Below are 23656 nucleotides of genomic sequence, written 5' to 3'. Positions count from 1 at the left end.
TCTCGTAATACGTCTGAAGAAAATTATTGTCTTTATAATATGAAAGCTTCAGGAACAGGACTGCCTTAATTCATGACTACGGTATTACAAAGCGTAATTTCAGTAAATATCTAAGTTTAAACGGACTTCTACACTAGGACTGTCGTTGATATTATAGCTTTCTATTTTGCCGTCACAACGAATATTTCTGTTTCGATCAAATTCAATATTAACATCTAGAAAGATTGCTTATCATTAGACAGTAGAGACAAGCCAGTCAGACAGGCCTTGGAAAATGTAAAAACTCCGGTGTATTTGTAAGGAAATGAGGAGAGAAAATGTCAACATTCCAAGAAGGCACTTTAATAATAAATAGTCCCTTCTCTAGTAGTTCAGCCTATTTTGAGATAGTATTCAGTACAACTGTAATTATTAGAAAACGTGAGTACTTTATACGAAGAATGGCGTACTAGTATATTGAACAGGTATATACCGAGTAAACTACTCATTAATGTAAAAACCGAATCTTCATTGCAGAGAAGTCCCTTGCCAAAGCATAAGTTGTATCTTTATGGTGAGTTACACATACAAATAAAGTTAGATACAGACAGTGCACAACTGGCTGTTTGTTGTTTTTCACACAAATACAATACTGGTATCCTGTATCACATCATGCATGGTTTGTTTTTACAGCTACTTCACAAGTCTTTTATATCAGCATCATTACCTGAGCATAGCTAATGTACGCAATCGATAATGGTTCATTTTATATTCCCCGACATTATTGATGCAAAGCCTGTCAAATGCTTCAAATTACAAATGTAAAAAATGTGTGTTCAGTGAGTGTCTGAGTGATTCTAAAACAATAATAGCGACTTTTATATCCTTGTCAGGTTAGAATTTTATTTCGATTATGTTAAATAATTTGTTACTGGGTGTTTCGAGTAATTATATCGCCCCCCATGAACTTAATGTGGATAATTCTATTCAATAAACTCTGTTAAATAATTTTGCAACTTTCAACTAAAACATTTGATAGGCCTGATACTACGGTTGGACGTTTTTTTTTTTACACTGAGGACGCTTTGTACTTAGCTTTCGTTGCATATTCATGATTACATTGGAAGATTTTTATTTAAACATCCTTGTAGCCATTCTATTTTATTAGCTTTTTGTAAATATAATTCATTTGCAGCATTTTCTTTTATACATTTATTTGAGAACAAATGAGACAATACGTGATTTAATCTATCCAAGAAAGCTCTTATTTATACTTCAGTGGCATCTTTGTTCAGTGTAAAATGACTTTCTTTGTGATGAAACAAAACAAGGTTTTAAACAAAATCGTTGATCCATGTTACAGGATTATGGGTTGATACGCTTATCATTAATTAATCATTACATATCTTTTCTATTTTTATAATCGCATTTTGTTAGTAATTTAATCTAAAGTATGTAAGTCACTAAATATTGGCATGTTGGTGGAACGATTAACTCTATGATTAATAGCACGGCTGCTAGTTAAAGGAGTTCGTTCGCAGATAGAATGAAACAATTCAGTGTCCCTTTCAAATAAGTGTGAACTATATTTAAGTACCACTGTATTTCATATTTCAAATTCGTTGCAATGTATTAACATGGATCTTTGTTTGTTTTTATACAATAAAAATGTAATAAAACTGTATATTTCAATTAGGTCACTTTTGACGAGTGAGGCTCCACGACCGAGTAGATAAAGTCGCTGACTTTGAATGCACTTGCCCATCACCGCCGGGGGTGGAAACTTTGCTTGCAGTGATGAATTCTTTCATAAAAATATAGCAACATTTATATTTTTATATTTGCTATATTTGTTTTTAACAATACGTTGTGCGTTCGAAGGTTTTATAAGGTTTTGCAGCTAGTAATTACTAGTTACTTGCAACATTTTTACCATACTCTAATATAAGGTACCAACGGTTGCCAATTATGCAATCGATACTGGCAGATGCACTGTAGGCTTAAACTGCTAATGACTACTAGTGGCAAAACGCATCCAGCATTGGATATCAGTATCATAGAAGTTTATACCGATGATTACTTTAACACTAACATTTTTACTAAAAATTTATGAAAGGGTCGCTTTAAGTTCTATTAATAATATTGGAATCAAAACAAAGACTAAACTCGCCAGTCAATACACCATTGACTCATGCTTGTCTCATTGAAATTTTAACAAAAGGTTAGACGATATAATTATCATCTGCGAATCTCAGATACCATCTGGACTTCGGGGAGAAAGCACGATAATTGCAGAACTAACAGAAATATGTGAAAACGAGTAGACACTCTGTAGCGAAATGGTTTAATCTGTAGCGAAATGGTTTAATGAGGCAAAGGACAGTTGGAATAGTCTTCATTGTGCATTGTTTACTTGGTGGATGGAAGAGAATTATTTTGGAAGTTCAAGTAAGTCAGTATAAAATGGCGTTTTATTTTTATTTAGTAATATAAAACATTTATATATTTATTGGAGTATGTTATTTGCAAGACAGGCATTTGATACAGTATATGCCTAATTTGTCGAGTATTACTGTACTGGACAAAACACGCTGTTGAAAATATAAATAATTGGATACATGTAACAATACAGCATAACATTCTCTGAAATTACTAACATATCTATAGAAGGTAGTTTATGATTTAAGTTGTTTATGTCTGAATTTTGTCGCTATTTATTGTAACGAGTGAAATTCAGACGAAAAAAGAAATATTTAAACTTTTGTAGGTTGACTGTTATCTGTTACATAAACCTAAATACAAAAAAAATCAAGTAAAATTGTTTCCTAATAGGTGTAGCATTTCGAAACAAAGGCACGATGAAAAAAAAATGTTTAAGAAAGATGACAGTGGTATGTTATTGTTATGGTTTACATTAATGCACCATGAAATTAATATAATGAATGTGTCCCGGCATGTTTTGGTCGAATTAAGTGCATGTTTTGTTAAATATTTTTCGTCAAAACATGGCATGCTCGTCAACATGGGGTAAATTACATTACACGTGCATGCCCGGTTGTATAGCAGTGTCCATAATATAGGTACTAGTATCCATCAACTTCTTTTAAAAGAAAGGGGTCTCCGTGGCCGAGTGGTTAAGATCGCCAACTTCAAATCAGTCACTTGCAAGTGGATTCGAGCCTCAAATGGGGCGTAGAATTCTACCGGTATTCTATATCTGGTACATGTTTGTTGTAAAGAAAATGGAACAGATCGTAATATGTCGCTGTAAGTTTAATCAAGAAGACCAAAGTGGTCTACATCGCTCACCAGAGTTTCACAGCGAGAACAAGTTTAAACCTTTAGCCTACTAGTGGCAAGTGACTGCATTGGTAACCAGTGCAGTCAAAGACCAGCCTGCACATCCATTTAGGCTGATCATGGTCTGCACTGTTTGCTATTTAGTCAGTAAATGTTCAGTGAACACCCCTTCTAATGATAAATTGTATTGCCCAAATTGATTGATGGACCAGTCCATTTGAGAAATTTAGCAGGCTTAATGTTAAGCATTTCTGCTAAATTAATTTGGAAAATGGCCTGTAGATTTGGAGGTTTTTCTTTTTTACATAAAATCATAAAAGGAAAACTAGACCCTAGTCAGCATCGTTTTTTATTTCTTGTTATGATTGAATAGATGGTCAACCAACGAACAGTTTTGTGAAATTATCGCAAAATGTGACCAGTTGGCTGCTTAAAATGGGATGCTATTTGATGAGTTTTCAATTTTTAACACTGGCGGCTGTCTTTTTTTTTTCTTTTTACAGAATACTCTTGGTAGATTGTCACAGACGGAACATTTCTCTGAAATCCTTTAATAAAAATCAGACTCAACGATTTAGAAGACACTGTTTTTGAGCTTTTTCTGTATTTAGCTTTTGGGGCATTTTGTCTCGAGGAATCGGAATAATTTGTACAATTTTTGAATATTGGACTCTATACACAGGTGCCCTGCCCTTTGGTGCAGTAACCCCAGAAACGGAATATAGATTCTGCCTTTAACATTTAAACTGGAATGTGACCATAACACACAGGGCGCGAAATTCATCCTCTACTAGTACAGACACAGAGCGATCTGACCAGAGGAACATAGTGAGATAAAGCCCCCATGACAGATAGAGAGAAATCCTTTTTAGATACAAAATCATACAAGCTTGTCCGGCTAACTTAGCCTAGCTCTTTGCGCGAATAGACAGTCTGGTTGTTTAACGTGCCCGGTGTATAGCACTGCCCGGTGTATAGCACTGATACGAGCGAAATCGTCCAGTACAGGCATTAGATAAGATATCCAGTTCCAAGTGTTAAGTTGATTTGCTCTTCGGCTAAGTGCTTTTCCCCTTTTTGTCAATTGCTTTTCTCAATGTCAAGTAGTAAAGGAATTCACCAATTTTAATGCCATACATAATGCACGTACATTTGTTCAAATGTTTGGTTCGGAAGTCAAAAATGTGTTCCATGTATAAAATGCCTCTTTCCAACCAAGGTTTTTAAATCGAGTAGTAGTATGTAATAAATAGGTTATTAGCTTTGTATCGGGAAATATGCACTCGTTCTTCAGCGGAAGAATATTGCGCGACTTTATGCACGAGTTCAGCGAAAATATTGCGCGACTTTAGGAGCGCAATATTCTTCCGCTGAAGAACGAGTGCAAATTTCCCGATGCAAAGATAATAACCTATTTATTACATACGCATCTATACGTATAAATGTTAAGTAAATATTATAAATATGTTCAGTAGCCTGAACAGGGTTGACAATACAAAACTCAAATAGAAAAAAATAGTGCAACAATACACACTGAATTACGTCACGCACCGATATGAAATTCAGGCGTCAATGTATGGAAAAATATTGACGTTTCTGGTACCAGTGTAACTTAACGGGGAATAGAAACGAGTATGTAATAATTTTGTATACATGGTTTATAATTAATTGTGCACCAGGATATTACTATCTCTTTAAGAAATGTGAACTTGAATTAGTTTATCTGCATCTGCTTTGCAAGTATTATATTTAAATATATGTTCTCCATATTTTTATGCTCGAAAGTAGCTTTGTCCGTGCGATACGTTTTATTTCAGCTTGAAACTTGTTTGAATACATTTGAAAAGCCGACAATAAAAAACCCGGGACCTTGTGGTCCTAACGCGGGGGTTAAACTAACCACTATCCGTATGAGCAACACTAGACTACATTAACTGTCAGTGTGTTCCTTATTTTCGGTAGTTCATCCGTACTTGTTGGTTTCTTCCATATTTAATATGATATTATGAATTATAATTTCTTAGGTCGGTACATCATGTTCAGCTGTAAAACACACGTGCGTATTGATTGGCACTGATTTACCTGAATAAGAAATCGAGTGATAATAATTACAGAAATATGTACATGGCAGATCAAAGGAAGCACATTTTATAGGAAACGAGTCAATTCAGTTTAAAGGAAAGGAAGAGATTAAATGTTGACTTCTATTCTGTGTTGTTATATTGTCTGGTCCTTTAGGGTCCTGAAGCCCATTAAGTGTTTACGTAAGAGAGTTCCGCCTGAGCCACCGTATAAGAGAAATTTCCGTTACCTCTTATGAACAGACCTGTATTTATTGAGGGTGCAGTAATTTTACCGGATGATGACATTTTAACAGTTATGATTGTACAAATATAACACATTCCATATTCGCTTAGATTTGACATTATCTTTCACAACCGCGTAGCGCAATGATTTCCCGTGGATAACCATATATATTTTAGACTGCAACCCTAAATTTAAAAAATCCAACCAACTGAAAATATATATCTCAGGGAATGCATGATTCTTTTGTATTGCGTTTTTGTTTTAGGCGGAGAATGTAATGTGACCACTCCGTGAATATGATCATTTAACAGCATAATATCTTGTAAAACATTTAACGTTTTCTAGAAATACAACAACGTTAAAAAAAACAACATAACAATGCATTACATGACTGAGACGTTTTGTTGGATTTTTTTTTTTTTTAATTTTTTTTTTTAATAATCTCCCGTAATGTACTTTCAGTTTATGCAAAACTAAAGCCTGAAAATGTTAGATCTGAGTTAAAAGAACTTAATAAATTAGTAACAAACGTTAGTTTAGTTTTAATTTGAAGAAGTTGTTAATGAATTAGCTTCTGTTCAGTCTGATAACCGAAAAGTTCATGCGTGACAATCGTTTAAGGAATTCGTTGAACTGAAATAGTTTTATATCCCCGCTTTACATCAAATTTTAAGCTATAAAATATTAACAATGTCAGTTACAGCTCATCATTATTTACTAAGTTAGAGTTCAACGTAACCGAAACTGAAAGATATGTGTCTATGAAATAATTTTGAACAGTATCTGCATTCATTACAAAGACCTAAAAAAACGCAACTATGGAATCTTGGATTTGATTCAACGAACGTCTTCCCTGTATTTTTCACAAATCTGGCCAGAAATTTATCTTTCATTAGACAAATAATATATAAATATATATAGTTATATGACTTGTAATTGTCATTAGTAGTAAATATATCTCGACATACCATTGATAGCAAACAGCTTTCAGTTAGAAGGAATCTCCCATTGTGTGTTGTTGTTTTCTTCTTCTTTTTTTGGCACAGGAAGCAAGGTAAACATATCTGTAAAGCGTTTCTTCGTTTTCAAACAAAAGTTCTATCCCGAAACGTAAGTAGATAGATATACAAATGAAAAGAATGGGTACAATGGGTATTGCTTCTGTAAAAAAAGAACTGCTTTCGTATTTGTTCAATTTTATCACATCATAAAATTAACTGAGAGAAAATGACTGTGGATAGATGAAAGTTAAAGCGGAAAATTGGCCATTTCAGACAGACTATAGAGTAATTGTCCTAAACGGTGAGAGGATAGTAATGTTTGTTAAAGTAAATGATATACATCGTCTGTAAAAAGGTGTAAAAAGGCATTGCCTGGTGTTTACAGGAAAACAGCAGATGTTGCCTATTGGGCAAAATAAGATGTAAATCATTAGCATAACCGATATAAACAGATGAACCAACCAATGAGTTGGAATGAATTGGATTATGTATTTTGTTTCCTCCGTATATCATTTATAAAAGTGTAAATACCATTTTGCAAGCGGGTCTTCGCTACTGACATGTTATCGTAAACGAGACATTATATTCACAACAGTTGCGGCTTAGCCTGAAGTTTATATTCTAAGAGACCTGACCCTGTTTGCTGAAACAATGTTAGCAAGACATTTATGGTCATAAAACGTGCAAATGATTAACAATGTGTGTATTAATTAAAAGAAAATATAAATTGATCACGATAAAGATATTTTAACCACCATCTAATTACGAACGTTCAAACAGTAATGTTCTATTTAACCACAAAGATTTACAAATATCTCCGTAGCTTCAAACGAATGGAATTAATATATGAACACTGCATCCTATATTAAGAAGGTAACTGAACAATGTTTATTCACTAGAGCATAAGTTAAAGATGTGCGATAACAGGTAACTTGACTCGTCCGTCAACAAAGTTATTTCAGTGTATAATTCCAATGTCGTCTCTTGAACCTAGCAATATTTGAATCATTCGTGATTAAATTGTTGACAATAATTTTATTTCATAGAGACAATGACTCGTATGAGTATACATTTTTCACCTAGTAAAATCCCCACTGCGTTGGGTTCTAAAGATAGACCACGTTTGTTTCGTGCGAATAACGTGCATTTAAAACTTATCGTACGTTAATGCTAAATTTCAGCTTTGCATGCAAAATGTATAACCTATACTTTAAAATAGACGCTAGTGTGTGATATATTTCGTGAATTCATATAAATCAACATTTTGCGCAGTGTCCGGTGCGTGTGTACTTTATTTCACTTAATTTACATTCACAATAAATTGCATTCCTGTACAAAACATTTCTTAGTTTTCACTTTTTGTCAAAAATATTTCTAACAAAACGTCAAATGCTTGAGTCGGGTATTTGTAATATTACTTGAACTTTCGCCAATACATTTTATTTATACCTGCAAAATAATGCTGTAAATATTTCGTGTGTTTTAAAATACTGCTATCACCATGATTATAAAATGTTAAATCAGCCGTTTTCGAGTAGAAATTTAACTCCAATATCCCCATTTAAAATGCGTTTTGTCATTAATGTTTCCTTTAAATTGCTTTTGCGTGTATGACTTTGAAGGCCAAAAACATTGCGACTAGTCACCCAGCTGTTTGCTTGAAGAGTGTTACTTGTTTCAACCACATTTTTATATTAATTTTTATGCGTGCATGTTATTTAATGGTGCGTTTTACAGTTCACTTGATTTTAATAACTTGTTTCGGCCCAAAATCTTCGGCTTCCATTACCCTACATATTTATTAGATGATCAGAAACATACTTTAATTCTGCATTCACTTAAATGAAATATTTGTCCGATTTATTAAAGTGATCAAGTTAAATCACATTCCTTTTTTCAGTTTGTAAACATTATTACCTTCATAGACCTGTGATGAAAAAAATATGATATACGTTTGCATTATAACTTGATTGAGTTTTGTTAACTTTATTAAGTGAAGATTTAGTTCGCAAAACGACTTATTAATGTATTATGCTGAACAAATTATATAAAGGTTTAGAGTAAATATCTTATTGGATGATAAGTGTTAAAATTTCTGCAATTACAGTATCTTATTTCAAACTTACTGGACAGATACCAACCAGGTGAGATTTAAGTTATACTAGAATAGAAATCAATCAAGTATAAGCCGATCAACCGGCAAGTAGCAGGCTCGAACCCGGCTGATAGACCTACTGTGGATTCTCATAAGATACCTGTACGAATTTTTCATGAAGTGCAATAGATAGTGGTCCAGATAGGCACAATGGGCATCCGGAAATATATTAATTTAGTTTAATTGAATGTATAAGTGCAATCGGTATCGAGATTATTCAAATAGGGGAATAGGGAGTTTCATTAACATAATTTTACCAGTGTCGTTCCATGTTCATGTGATACATTTCCTATCTTAATGTTTCAGTTCTAATCAGAAATTTACAAAGTAAAAACATTTTGAAATTTCTGACTTTCCATTGATGCAAATGTAACATGCTGGTTTGCAGTTACTCGTAAAAAAACTTGAAGAAAAAAGTCATGGAAAGAAACAATAATTTAACGAAATCTTGGTCTAATATCAGGTATATATGTGTTCTGGGTTGGGCAAAGCATATTGTAACACTGCCTGATTGCTATCTGACACATGTTACATAAAGAAGAAGTAATGCGCGTGACTTTCATGATTTAACTTATCCGGAAGTTGTTTCATCTGCTCAACAAATGTTGCAGACGATCGTATGTGCTGTTACACTTGCGTGTGTTATGAGGTGTTTTGTAGTTTCAGTTTCGAATTATGTTATAAAGGATAATCGATTTGGTAACTGTTTAATTTCATTTTTTTTGTTTTCAAATGTTAAATTTTAAAAAAATAACATATGTGAGAAGGTTCTTAACCCATTTAAATCATAAAATGAAAATTAAAAAAACTCATTATTTTATACACGACAGTAACAGTTTTATTTTGTCTTTTTATTTGTATTTCCGGTGTTATCAAAATACCACTGTTATTTTTTGTCTGTTTTGCATATCTTAATTTATATAATTTGTTCACATGTCATTCATAGTTTATGAGAGAAATACTTAAGATAACAAGAAAATCTCTCGCCAGGAAATGCAGTAGTATGACAAAAATAATTGAATTGTTAGACGGAAAATTAGTTGTAACAGGGCACACGTCGTAGAGAATCATATCCCAGTAATCGTGTAATATTTAACTTAATAAAGGATCATGGTCACAAACAAACCTAAAACATCTAAACATGTTTTACTATGAGTATCTTTGACTTTGGCCCTGCTGTGAGTGCATGCAAGTCTATTAATTACGCTATCGAGTTGTTATTGAATTTTAGTTTTTTTTCAGCTGATTTAATTTCGTTAGTTACCAATATATTATTACTTTCAGTTTCGATTTCATTTAAAATTTTGTCAGTGTTAAAGTATCGAATTTCAATGTGTTCATTTGTAGTCAGTCCAGCGTTTTCTTTTTCTTTCCAGCTTTTTATGAAACGTGCGCAAAAAAACTTATAAATTCTTGCAGTCCATTCTAAAATCATGAAAATATTTGGCGGATTTCAGCTATTTCTTTCATTTGCATTTTTTCTTTGAATTCTCAAATATAAATATAATTACAAAATTTTGACTGGCCATCCAAAATTTTTGAAGTATCTAAGATGTATTTGAATTTAGTTTGAATTTAGTTGACTGCAATGTTTATATATATTAATAATTCTTAAATAGTTCTGTTGATGCAAAAGAGAACAATGATAAAAACCAGGATGCATGACGTATATTTAGAACATAAACATCACATGACATTCCTGTCAGTTATTGTTATTATCCATCTCGTAAGATTTTACGAGTAACTGCAAACCAGCATGTTACATTTGTATCAAACAAGACAGTGGCAACATGTGTTAGGTAACATACATCATTATTTTCTTTATGTTGAATGTACAAGAAAGTTAAAAATAAATTGATTGGTACACAGAATACATGTTCATTTGATACAGTTTAGAACCAGTAATCCGCTAATATCAGGATTCATTAATTAATATGTCTAGTTTTGCTAAAATGATTCTTTATTCTTCAGGACTTTGCTAACACTTGGATTTATCAATCTGTTTGGCTGTGCTAACAGTTGCCATAATCAAACTGCAATGCTGTAATAATACTGGGATTTTTTAAAGAGTCGGATTTGGACTGTTCGTGAATTCCTAAGACGAGTTCATACACTTTGATTCATTTATACGTGCGTCGTGTTTTGCTTAAAGTGAGCAGAATATGGTAACAATATGATTCATTTATGTCATGCTGTACTAACAGGTAGATTCATTTATATGCCGGTCTTTGCTAACAGTGTCCAGTAATGAACAGCATGTTAACAAATTGAGACTCATTAATCTGCAACTCTGATATTCGGACTATGTTAATAGTGTGAAATGGAGGCGGAACCCCTCGATCTTTGCTATTCTCAGCCGAACCTATACAGACTTTGCGACAAAAGAATTTGCATACCATGGGATAAAAAATGCCGTAAGTATTTACAAATGTACTATTGTTTAACACTAACTTTCTCTTCCTTGGAAAAACTAGTACTTCTATCATATGAGGAGGTATGCAGTGGTTACATTATTCAGGGTCAGACCTTTTACCTCCCGACGAGCGGCCGAACTCTTAAACCATTACCATATCATATGACAATAATGTGCATGTTCAATAACCTGTATATACATGTTATATAACTTTCATTCTGTAACTAGCACAAGCCGCTGTACATAAAGCAAGAATGAAGACCTATATCAACAGTATAATAATAATACGTCAATGATTTTAATCAAGGAAAAAACTCTTTTTGAGATATATTATTTTGATTCTGACGCGACATTAATGATCATTATACATGTACTTAATGTCATCCGTTTTTTTATAAGTGCGGTGCTATGACGTTCAAGGTGCTGTGACGTAATAATTGTGACGTACAAACAGTTTCGGCCTTCTTTGCTTTTATGTTAGATACAGTAGAGTTTATGAAGTGAATTCTTCGCGAAAAAGAAACCGATAAGTAGGAAAACGGAGCGTAGCAGAGTGACCGACTGAGGTTTCTTTTTCTCGAAGAATTCTCTTCATGGACTAGATATCTGACATGGTGTGAAATCTACGTTTGATCAGTCAGAATTGCAGAGTCAGTCGTGTCGATGCTCTTCAGTGTGTAGAGCTGTTCTTCGAAAATTTTTGCTACAGTCACATTGGTCTTCAGGAATAAGAAGCCACATTTTTTGAAAAATAACTAGCTCTGATTGGTCAAAAAGTAGGCTGTACAAACAAACTGTGTCGAATAATGTGAACCAGTGACAATGTAGCTTCTTAGGCACGCAAACAAGACGGTTTAGATCTAGTATCGGGTTGCAAGTTACAGAGTTTATCATAGGCGTAGGAGCGCAACGGGGGCCAGGCCCCCCCCCCCAAAGCTAGGAGAGGGGGGGCAAAGTATAGTTTGGCCCCCCGAATATTTTGGAAAAGAGATATAAATTGCAGTCTAATATAACATTTACGTAGCATCATATAATTCTTTTCAACCTGATTTCTGATTTGCATTTGGCCTTCCCTTGTATTCTGACTAAAAATGTCTCTTTCCGTAGTGTGAGTACTGAAATCTGTACGCGCCACGCCAAGAATCGTTTACATTTTATAAAAATAATATATCATTGAGCGCAATCACTACAGTTCCGGTTTGAGCGTCTGCAAAATCAATGTAGGCCTAACTATTAAGCCTGTTTACGCATGTGAACGTTATGTATTTTTTTGTTTTTCATTGTCCATTCAAGGGAAATGGTATTTCCACAACTGTATACCACAATTAGACAAATGCAGTGCTAATTGATTGTATGTCCAGGGCTTCAACAGAAGAATGTAAAAAAATGGCACACTTAATTAGAACAATACATAATATGACTGATTAGACTGATTATGACAGTTCAGTGCCTAGTCGTATGTGTATCATCAGAATAACTCAATGATTGCTAAAACATAAAGGTTTGAGGGGCCTATGGCCCAATTAATCCCTGTACAAGGCTTTGAGGCTTTGTCACGAATAATGCACTGAGGATATCTTGCCGCTAACACCCCCCCCCCCCCCCACAAACCGCCGGTCGAAAAGGTTTGGCCCCGCCCCTGCCCCCCCCCCCCCCCCAAGTTAAACTCGCTCCTACGCCCATGTTTATGAAGTGAATTCTTCGTGGAAAAGAAACCGATAGGGACTGCAGCGCCGTAGCCACACTGAGGCAAACCAAAAATTTGAAGAGCCAGAAAAAAGTAAAAAATAGACATATCACACTGATGAAAAATTCAGTTATAAAAATTAAAAAGTATATTAATATCATTAGGAATATGACAGAATATCAATTGCCTCATGACATCATTGAGACAAGGTGAGGCAGAAATCCTAGCAGTCATATTGATAGCCTTGGCACCCCCTCCAATACCTCAAATAAAAAAACAACAACACCAGAGGCCACCATTTCCTACCTGTATCTTCAAAAATTTCTAGGGGGGGGGGGGGGGGGGGGGGGGGGTGGGGGCCTGATAAATAGCATGTTGTTGTATGTCTTTACCGATTGATTTCTGATTTTATTGCAATGATTGTATCCGACCATGTAAGTCTAGGATACTGAATCCCTAATTATCCATGTTATCAATATAATTTTTTTCTTAAAATATGAAAGTAACTGTTATAAATAGGGCTAAAAGAACGATTTTTACTGTGATATAACACATTCTGACAGTGCTTCAGAATGCACCGGGGAAAAATTTCCGGGGTAGGCCATGCTCCCGGACCCCCCTAGATTGCCTCGGTTAAAATTTGTATCTGGCTACGGCTCTTGGGAGGGAAACGGAGCGTAGCGGAGTGACCGACCGAGGTTTCTTTTTCTCGAAGAATTCTCTTCATAAACTCTATCTGACATAGTGTGAAATCTACGTTTGACCAGTCAGAATTGCAGAGTCAGTCGTGCCGATGCTCTTCAGCGTGTAGAGCTGTTCTTCGAAAATTATTGCTACAGTCACATTGGTCTTCAGGAATAAGAAGCCACATTTTTTGAAAAATAACCCGCACTGATTGGTCAAAAAAGTAGGTTGCACACTATAATAAAACAAGACACATAAAGACCCAATCCTAATTTACAGAAAAAAAAATCTATTTTAGACACTCTGTAATTTCTGAATTTATATTGCAGCATGTAAGACTGAAACAGAGTTCCGGTGCTCACTCGGAAATTGTATCCCGCTCGAGTTAAAGTGTGATGGACTTAAACAATGTTTATACGGAGAAGATGAGGATCAGTGTCTTGTGGGAATTATAACGGAAGGTAAATAGTCCATATCTGGTCAGTTCTAATATAATCAGACAGAAATTATAGCTATTTAGCTTGATCTGACCATTTATTGAACGTATATTCTGTAACTCTGTATATTTATTCTTAAAAGTTTATTTTAACGACACCTTAACCATTTTTTCATTTTTTTTCGAAATGTGTTTAATAGTGTTGAGTTTATCAAAAAAAAAAAAAAAAAAAAAAAAAAAAACATTTATTCGAGTTATTTTCCGTATTTTGGGCTATGACTCCTTATAAAACTGTAAGTATCTTCTTATATTTTAAAAGATATTTAAGTTACTGTTTCAAAAATATGAAAAGCAAGAAATAAAATCGTGAGGACACGTCTCGACGGGTCAAAATCGTGAGAAATCGTTTCGGCACGTCTCGACGTGTCGGTTTTACGATCGGACTTTTATTCAAAAGCAACGAAGCTTTCTAATCCCATGGAGGCAAATTTCACCTTGTTTTTCTGTGCGATCAACGTCATAACTTTCTATGCGACCAAGTGCAACTCAGTGCATTTTCAGTGCAATATATAAACCAAAAGAGACTCTGTCTTAATGTTGCGTTACTAGCTGAATAGCTTTTTCAAAAAGCTAACGTTGCACTTTTTTAATTTCAGCGACGGATACACGAAGTGTTGCACTGACAGAGGGTCTTAGAATAGTGAACTCCGCTGCGGAAGAGGGTTTACCAATTCCTGTGGTTGTTACCATAGTGTCCGTCGGTGTATTTGTCGGTGTTCTCCTGGCCATTCTGTTGTATTTTTACATCACGAGGAGAAAGAAAAATAACACTTCCAGAGAATCCCAGTCAGGTATAAACCATTTTTATGAAATGTAAATACTGTTCTTATATTTAATTCAAAATGAAAGGAGCAGAAAAATTAATTCTTTCAAAAAGGAAAAACATTGTAATGAATCAATGTTTTACCATAACTACTGCCAATTAGCTCATTTGTTGCTAAAGTAGTTTTCAATGCTGTTTAAGTGTTACAAATTTCAAAGAGGGCATACAGGGGTATGACAGGTTGTGCCAGTTTACATTACAAGTTTCAAAGGGGAATTCAGGGGTATGACAAGTTGCGTCAGTTAGCCTGTGATACAGGGGTATGACAAGTTGTGTCAGTTTACATTACAAGTTTCAAAGGGGAATACAGGGGTATGATAAGTTGTGCCAGTTTACACTACAAGTTTCAAAGGGGGGTACAAGGGTATGATAAGTTGTGCCAGTTTACACTACAGGTTTCAAAGGGGGGTACAAGGGTATGATGAGTTGTGCCAGTTTACACTACAAGTTTCAAAAGGGAATACAGAGGTATGATACACTGTGCCAGTTTACACTACAAGTTTCAAAGTGGGGTACAAGGGTATGATAGGTTGTGCCAATTTATACTACAAGTTTCAAAGGGGTGGGGTACAGGGGTATGATAAGTTGTGCCAGATTACACTACAAGTTTCAAAGGGGGGAGGGGGTGTACAGGGGTATGATAAGTTGTGCCAGTTTACACTACAGGTTTCAAAGGGGAATATAGAGGTATGAAAAGCTGTAACAGTTAGCCTATTATGTTTGTACTACACGTTTCAAAGGGACATACGGATTTATGACAGGTTGTGCCAGTTAGCTGCATCAGTTGGTCTATGAGTTGTAAACCTTTCTACTTCTGATGTGTTGCTGCCATACGATATTTCATAATTGATTTCTTTGTTCGACTATTTTAAAGCAACAGAACCATTACGGAAAAGTTACATTACTGCTGCTGTTGAAACGCCAGATGTATCCACCAAATTTAAAGAGACATCTAAAGAAAAGACTTACATCTCTAGGAAACCTGAGCGGACACATTACCTACCTGTGGACATTGAATGTGAGGACAGTGATTTCCAGATAAATAACCAAGATGAAATATATGAAAGAGAACATCTTGAAACGGATGACTCTGAAAATAGTCATAACAAATGTGACTGTGAAAATGGTCATAACAAATGTAGAAAAAACTTAGCCATTAATCCAGGAGTAGAAATTTATGACGTTGACCCCTCAGACGAATATAGAGTCAGCGGTTTAGGTAAATACACATTTAAGCCAAGATTAAAGTATATGAAAAGCAAACCTTACCATGAAATTGACGAGAAGGATAGAGATAAGTTGTATGTGATAAATAGTTATAAACATTGCTCTGGAAAAAGTATTTTGCCATCAACATTGACCTTTGACAAGGATCCAGAGAAATTCTCAAACAAGTTTGCTACAGATCTATTGTGCTCATCTACTCCAAGACAACTAGCCAAACATTCAGTAAAGAATGTTGTTTCGGGGTCTCTGGAAAGTATAACAAGTGATATTGAAATTACGTGATCACTGACATTGCAGCAGTTCAAAGTGAACTTGCAGAAATCGAAGAAATATTGACATTACAGGGCTTGTGGCATACTGCAATAGTTCGAAGCGATAATGAATTTACGTTATTTCAGACATTGCAGATGTTCACAATGATACTGACGTTACGTGATTCCTGACATTCTGTATGATTTTGGACATTTTGACATTTGAAAGTGGTACTTATTTACTTGATGTCTGACATTTCCACAGTTAAAAGTGATATTGAAATCACATGATTTCTGACAAAAGTTCAAAGACGTATTGAATTCACATGTTTTTTAATATCATTTTGACACTGAATTTGCTTGACTGCCATTTTTAACATTGAAATAGCAAGATTTCAGACAAGTGTACAATGATATTAAACTGCATGGTTTCTGAAGCTGTAACAGCTCAAAGTGATATGACATATTTATGGTTTCTGGTATTTCAAAATCTATGCTAAATGTCGTGACTTCACATAAATCCTGCACTGGTACCGAAATGGCATTTTGTCTGACATTTAAACATTACAAAGTAACCTCATTACTAATTTCAATCATTTTCATGAATCAAAATTTATTAATTCGACAAATTGCAAAAACAAAGTGATACTCAACTTGATGATTTCTGTCATTCTAAAACAAAATTCAAAATTCAATTGATTTCTGAAATATTTTAACAGTTTAATTTATATTAAACTTGTATGATTTTGTTACGTTTAAACAGTTTTAATATAATGAACTTACATGATTTCTTACATTCTAACAGTTCAGTGTGGGATTTAAGTTCGGTAATTTAGTTAAAACTGATATCAAAATAACATGATATGACATTGCCTGCCATTGTTGCATTGCATAGTTATATTGTGATTAATGACACTCTGACAATTCAGAATGCCGCTGTAAATTAACATAGAATTCGCAAATATAATTTACAAATAAGTTTCAATTATCTTTAAAATAGTTTAGCTTATTGTTTATTTGGGTCTCATCATTGTACATATATTTACATACATACAGATGTTAAGGTAATAAAAAGTACAATTTAGTTTAATCATATTTTATTGTAATCATCACACAAGACATTATGGTAAATGTACATCAAGACAATAATATACAGATACATATGTAAATATATATACAACAGCAAACTATCATTATACAAGATATATATATATTACTACTGTACATTAAGAAGTATTCAGTAACTTTGCAAATGTGCGATAATACAAAAGGGTTGGACCACAAGTTTTGCCAACATTAGAAATCGGTCCGTCCCTGGCTGTCAAATTAATGTTAGATTAAACTAAATGGCGGATTTTTGTTTGGACTAGAATGGAAAAAATATATATATGCTTAACAAAATATAATTTTCAGATATAAACTTACTTATATATTAGAAGAGTTAAGACAGTAAATTAAATAGAAGAAAAGCAGGGAAAAAAGAACAATCGAAAAAACAACAAAAAAAACAATAAAACTAAGACAGACAAGCGTAAAATCAATCAGTGCACCTAAAGTACAATGCCATTTATAATATTGAATTATAAGAGACAATTAAGTACAACACATTCCCGAAATTTCAACATCATGTCTAAACATTAAAATGTTGAAAGTTAAATAACCTGACTATATTACATGTTAAATATAAATCTAAACAAAATATATGACTGAAATATCATAATAAAACAAATAGAATACACTGCTATAAAAGTGAAGGTTTCAGTCCTGACACAAATTATGAATTTTCATACGGACACAATACATATGTTCTTGACATAAAACAACATGAATTATGTTGAGGTTTTCTTGTTAAATTCATGATTGGCATTGATCGCCGTGCAGAGATCTCTGTATGATCATAAATCTGTTGTTCACTTGATTTTAATGACTGTGAAAGTACAGTATTTTTATTACAAGTGTTTCTTCTTGTTACAAAGCAATGGAAATCTGTCATATGTTTAACATGCATGGAAACTCAAATAAAACTGTACTAAAACAAACCATATCCGTAACAATTATTTTGTAAATTTATTGCCTTCACTTCATTTCAAGTTCTGTTATAATAAAAGGATATAAACGACCATTGCAGTTTTCTGATCAGTATCGTTCGACGAAACATTATTACGGCTGTTCAGAAACTCACTTTGGTAAAAAATCAACTTGAGTATTTTTCAGATGTTTACTACAGACTTTTACTCTCATTATCATTTAAACAACAACAACAAACTGAACATGGTATTGCACACAGTCATTCTTAGAATAGAACGACAAGAGATTATAATTATATTATCAAGGTTCAAGGTTTATTCAGCAAATTCGGCATTATACATGCCTTTGGCCATTTACAAATATAATAGGAACATGGCATATTAACAAACAATACAATACAGGTATAAATATATAGTGCATAACAGTAAAAGTGTATGCATACAATAAACAAACGTATGAATTTCAAAACTTTCTTAGGAAACATCCAAACAAGCAGAACATATATAATAATTTACGTGAAATTATGTGGTATTATTTTTAAGTGCATTGACTCTATATTGCGTGGCTTCTTTAATAAACGTAGCTATCTTAACAAGCACCTTCGCATTTTTCGAGGACATTAAATTATTAAATTTCTGAATAGTGGGTCATTGTGTAGTACCAAGGTGCTTCTTTCTAATATCTTTATATTTACTACAACAAAGAATTAAATGATATTCTGACTCCACAACATTTTGGTTACATATCTTACATAGTCTGTTACTTCTGCCTATATTATTATATCTACCTATCTCAATTTCCAGCTGATGTGAATTTAATCTCATGCAAGTAAACTTTTTTCGTAGACCAGTATTTTTTAATTTCACAATATAATCCTCAAAACAGAATGACGTTTTATATTTACAGTAACTTACGAAACAAAGAAAAGTGATATTCCGTCCTATGACGGTATAATTATTTTACCAAGCCAGGTGTTCACGAGTGACATATATTTTGACGATACATTTAAATGAATTTCGTTGCCTCTCTTTTCAGTGGTTGTCAGCAAGTTTCACCAATTTTGGAGCTCCATAATAGTAAAACGTACGCTTGGTATTTTTCACTGTGAAATTATCGGGTATCATTCACGAATGTAAATTTCACAACTTTAGATGAAACTGAGAATGTAGTTTTTTTCCTGACAATAGCTCTGTTCTGTGCCAAAACTTGTTTTAGTATATTAAGTAGGAGAAATCTTTTATATTGTTGAATAAATGTGTAAAAACGTATAAAGGATGCACTAACTTGGTCCTACAATTTTAATAGAATTTAATAAGATGCCTTATGCTTAAAAAGGTAGTCTGTAAATTATAGAGGGGAATTCTTAAGATATATTTGGTTACTTGTGAATAGATTATAGTCTCTCAAATTTCTGACTAGAAAGGTTTGCATGATTTAATATGTGATATGTTTTATATCATGCAAAGTGACTTTTTTAATCAGGTTATTGTAGAAAACTGGTTATTAGGTTGTGGTATGTTGTCGGGCGGGCGGGCGGGCGTCAAATTTGGTTTCCGCACAATAACTTTAGTTTGGAACAAGCTATAGACACCAAACTTGGCCTGTAGAGAGATGATAAGAAGACAAAGCTTGGGATTGCATTTGGGATCATTTGAGTCAAAGTCAAGGTCGCTGTTGCTAAAAATAGAATAATTGGTATACTTTGTGTGTAGATAGCTTTTATCAAACACAAAAGGTTGGAGGAAATGTTTTCTCCACCACGAGACTGAGTGCCATGCGCAAGAACCAGGTCCCTAGGTCTAAGGTCAAGGTCACACTTAGAGGCCAAAGGTCAGATACAAGAATGACTTTGTCCGAAGCATTTTTTCTTTATGAATGTAGAGATTTTGATGTAACTTAAAACAATTGTACACCATCATGTGACGGAGTGTCATGCGCAGGTCCCTTCTTTAGAATTACTTCCCTTTGTTGTTACTATAAATAGCTTATATTGTAACCTTTTCATTACTAGTCGTAGTGATAAATCGAGACCACTTTTCTGTAGTACAACATGCATGTTACATCCAGTTTTGAGGTGTATTTTGACCTATCTGTATCTGGTAAGGATTTTATGTGGACTTACAATTTTTTCGGATTTTTTTATTTACTTCCCTTAGTTGTTACTATAAATAACTTATATTGTAACTTTTTTTATAACTGAACCTAGGGAAAAACCAAGACCACTTTTCTGTGGTACAACATAGATGTTACTTTCAAATTTAAGGTGTATTTTAATGTATCTCTGGAGTTTTTTTTTGTGGACTTAGAAAAACAAAAGAATTACAATAATTACTAAACAATCACAAAATTAAAGTTTCATTTGAAAATACAGGTGCTAGTGTAAAGAAATTTACTGTGACGGGCGTATATTGTGACATTCTGGCACTCTTGTATAAGAAATAAAAATAGATTTTTGTGCTTTAGAATGGAAGTGTGTCGTTTCAAATCTCACTGAGATCCAAATTTTTTTGGGGGCGGGGTTGGTGGTGACAAAAAGATCATTTTAATGCCGTTGGGTAGCTAAAAGTAGAAATTGTAGTAGTATATTCATAGTTTTAATAAAAAAAATATATGTTTAATAGAATAGGACCATTTTTTTAAAAATCGTTGGCATGAAGAAATTGAAAACCTGGTTTACGTGGAATTTCCACGTTTCTTGTATAAATATATCTTATATTATCTTACGTAAAAATGTAAAAGAAAAACTGTCAAAAGTCTTCACTTACAAAATGTAGTAGTAAAGTCTGTCGGAGACATTAAGATTACAATTTTATGAAATAAACAAAAAAAATTTCATCGTTTTGTGAATATAAAATGTTAAACTAACAATTTTACAACTTCTGTTGCTTTTTTATTTGGAGGGGAGGAAATAAACTTGATTATGCAAAGAATGAGATATTAGAAGTTCACCAGTTTGAATGTACTTATTATTATATTGCGTTTGAAATGGTACCTACAGGACACTCAAACACATTACTGAAAATGTCCTTTCTTCTCTTACTTATTGTTTAAACATTTTCATTTACCCGAACTTTTTCTGAATGAATATTGTGAAATCCTGTATGGTCTCTCTGAGACCAGGTCCCAATTTCACGAAAAAAAAACTTCAGTAATTACTTACTTAAATCTGTTATTTTAAAATCATGCTATTGATTAAGTTATTGGTATTTAATGTAACATTGTATTTATAGCTAAAATATACTATGGTTAGTATTATTTGTCTGCAGTACTTATTTCAGTCACTCAAATAAGATGCACTTAACAAAATTCCTAATTGGTCAGTTTATATTGTATTACTATTTTGTTAATAATGCATGTATTTACAAGAAACTTCACATACCGACATTTGAATAGGTACTGAATGACAAAATGAATTTAACAAAATAGTAATACAATATAAACTGACCAATTAGGAATTTTGTTGAGTGTATTTTCTATTTGAGCACGATATTACGAGCTAAGTGTTTACTTATGTATATTTGAGCCGTGCCATGAGAAAACCAACATAGTGGTTGTGCGACCAGCATGGATCCAGAACAGCCTGCGCATCCGCGCAGTCTGGTCAGGATCCACGCTGTTCGCTTTTAAAGCCTACTGCAATTAGAGAAACCATTAGCGAACATCATGGATCCTGGCCAGACTGCGCGGATGCGCAGGCTGGTCTGGATCCATGCTGGTCGCAAACCCACTATGTTGATTTTCTCATGGCACGGCTCATTTCTTATTTTCATTCTTCGTTTTCTGTAAAATTCAGAACTGTTGTGTTTCAAATGATCTACGAAACAGTTATATATATGGTTCTGATATAGATGAAAAAGTCTTTATTGAAGACGCATAAAGGGCAAAAACAAGCATTTGAAATAACAGACTTAAGTTAGCAATTACTTAAGTTTGTTTTTCGTGGAATTGAGACCAGAATAATGAGACTGCTAGTCGTTTGCTTGCTCTCATATTCTAGTCAACAAACATATAAAATAGTCAATTTATATACTGTATTTCATGTATGTAATTGTAATATATTTTTAATGTGCTTTATTTATTTATATTGCAAAAGATTCTTCACTTACTGAAAAGTGCTTTAAGCACTAACTTGTAAAATCGTTCTTTATTTTTTAATATGTTTAAATTCAATAAAGATTATTAGCAAACTAGATTGTTGACATGACGCTTTTTCTTGAAACACAAATTATTCATATTGCAACAGCTTTAATTTGAATATGCATAATTATTGAATTTTAATGTATATATTTCTAGTAAATTATTGATATTGCAATAAATTATGGTCAACGTGCATAAATCGGTTTAATAATTTTATACAAAGGAACTATCATCCAAGTTCCAGAATGACCTCTGACCTTTAGCTTTGATGTTCTTTTTTTTATCTTTCCGGAGTTAATTTCTAAATTTACAAGTAAAAGTTTGGTTTTAGGGTGCTTTTGATAAGCACGGAAGCCATCTGGACTAGTCGCGTAATGGCGGCTGGTTTTCGTTTGAATTTCATTGTGGATATATTTTTTTTACATTTTGTAGAAAAGTGAAAATCAATTTTTAGTACATGTATAAGTAGTACTACCAGGTCACAACAGTGTAATTTTGATGTGATTATACAGTCAGCATATGAGACATCAGAAATCTCTCTTAGAAAATACATGACCTCTACTTTTCTCTTCATTTTTGTCAGTTTTATCATAATTCTTTAAGATGAGGTAAGAATTTGTTGTCTGAAATGGATCTGGCAGCTCTCTGAACGTTGTTAGTTTTATAAAGACTACATAGAGAATCTACTTAGGATAGTGTGACCTATAATATAATCAAATTAACACGAACGCGTACGCCGTTCGAGAGTATTTCAGCTGTCCCGAGACAGCAATGCTCAATATAATATTACTAGTAGTATAATCATTTTAATTGTGTCAAAAGTTAGTTTTGAAGAATTTTAAGAAACTTTCTTATCATCGACTTAAGTTTTCAGGAATTGGTTATATATAATTTGTTAACTGGCCTTATTAAAGCATTTGCATGATGCTTTGTTAGGTTTAACTTTACCCGTAAACATTTGCAGGTCATATGGCGACATTGCCAGATTTGGATGGTGAATGGAACCCCAGGTGCCCCTCCAGGCATTACTTCAAGCACAAGCGAGCACATGGATAGAACCTCCGGCCTCCCGTATGCCAGCTGGATGCCATTCTTTGAGAGATACAGTCCAAGACTTGTACTAAAATCGTGTCCATAGGACACGGGTGTTTGAAAATTCGTCATACCA

At 33.6% G+C, this 23656-nt stretch overlaps 1 protein-coding gene across 5 annotated transcripts; it reads left to right on the top strand.

The window, feature by feature from the left end:
• The first annotated feature begins 2232 nt into the window (after nucleotides 1-2232).
• On the top strand, nucleotides 2233-23413 carry LOC123548702 (uncharacterized). 5 transcript variants are annotated; one of them, XM_045336195.2, is made up of 5 exons: nucleotides 2233-2427; nucleotides 10714-11156; nucleotides 13856-13987; nucleotides 14619-14813; nucleotides 15720-23413. In XM_045336195.2, the coding sequence occupies exons 2-5, from the start codon at nucleotides 11063-11065 to the stop codon at nucleotides 16352-16354; spliced, it is 1056 nt and encodes a 351-aa protein (XP_045192130.1). In that variant the 5' UTR covers nucleotides 2233-2427; nucleotides 10714-11062; the 3' UTR covers nucleotides 16355-23413. The 5 variants fall into 5 exon arrangements, with proteins under 5 accessions (XP_045192130.1, XP_045192132.1, XP_045192129.1 ...); XM_045336197.2 differs by lacking the exon at nucleotides 2233-2427 and adding an exon at nucleotides 8575-8731; XM_045336194.2 differs by lacking the exon at nucleotides 2233-2427 and adding an exon at nucleotides 9297-9441.
• The last annotated feature ends 243 nt before the right edge of the window (nucleotides 23414-23656 follow it).

The sequence above is a fragment of the Mercenaria mercenaria genome, chromosome 6 (assembly GCF_021730395.1).
Source record: "Mercenaria mercenaria strain notata chromosome 6, MADL_Memer_1, whole genome shotgun sequence".
NCBI classification, from domain to species: Eukaryota; Metazoa; Mollusca; class Bivalvia; order Venerida; family Veneridae; genus Mercenaria; species Mercenaria mercenaria.
Note: the sequence above shows the minus strand (reverse complement) of the source record. Positions and strands in the feature narration are given on the sequence as shown.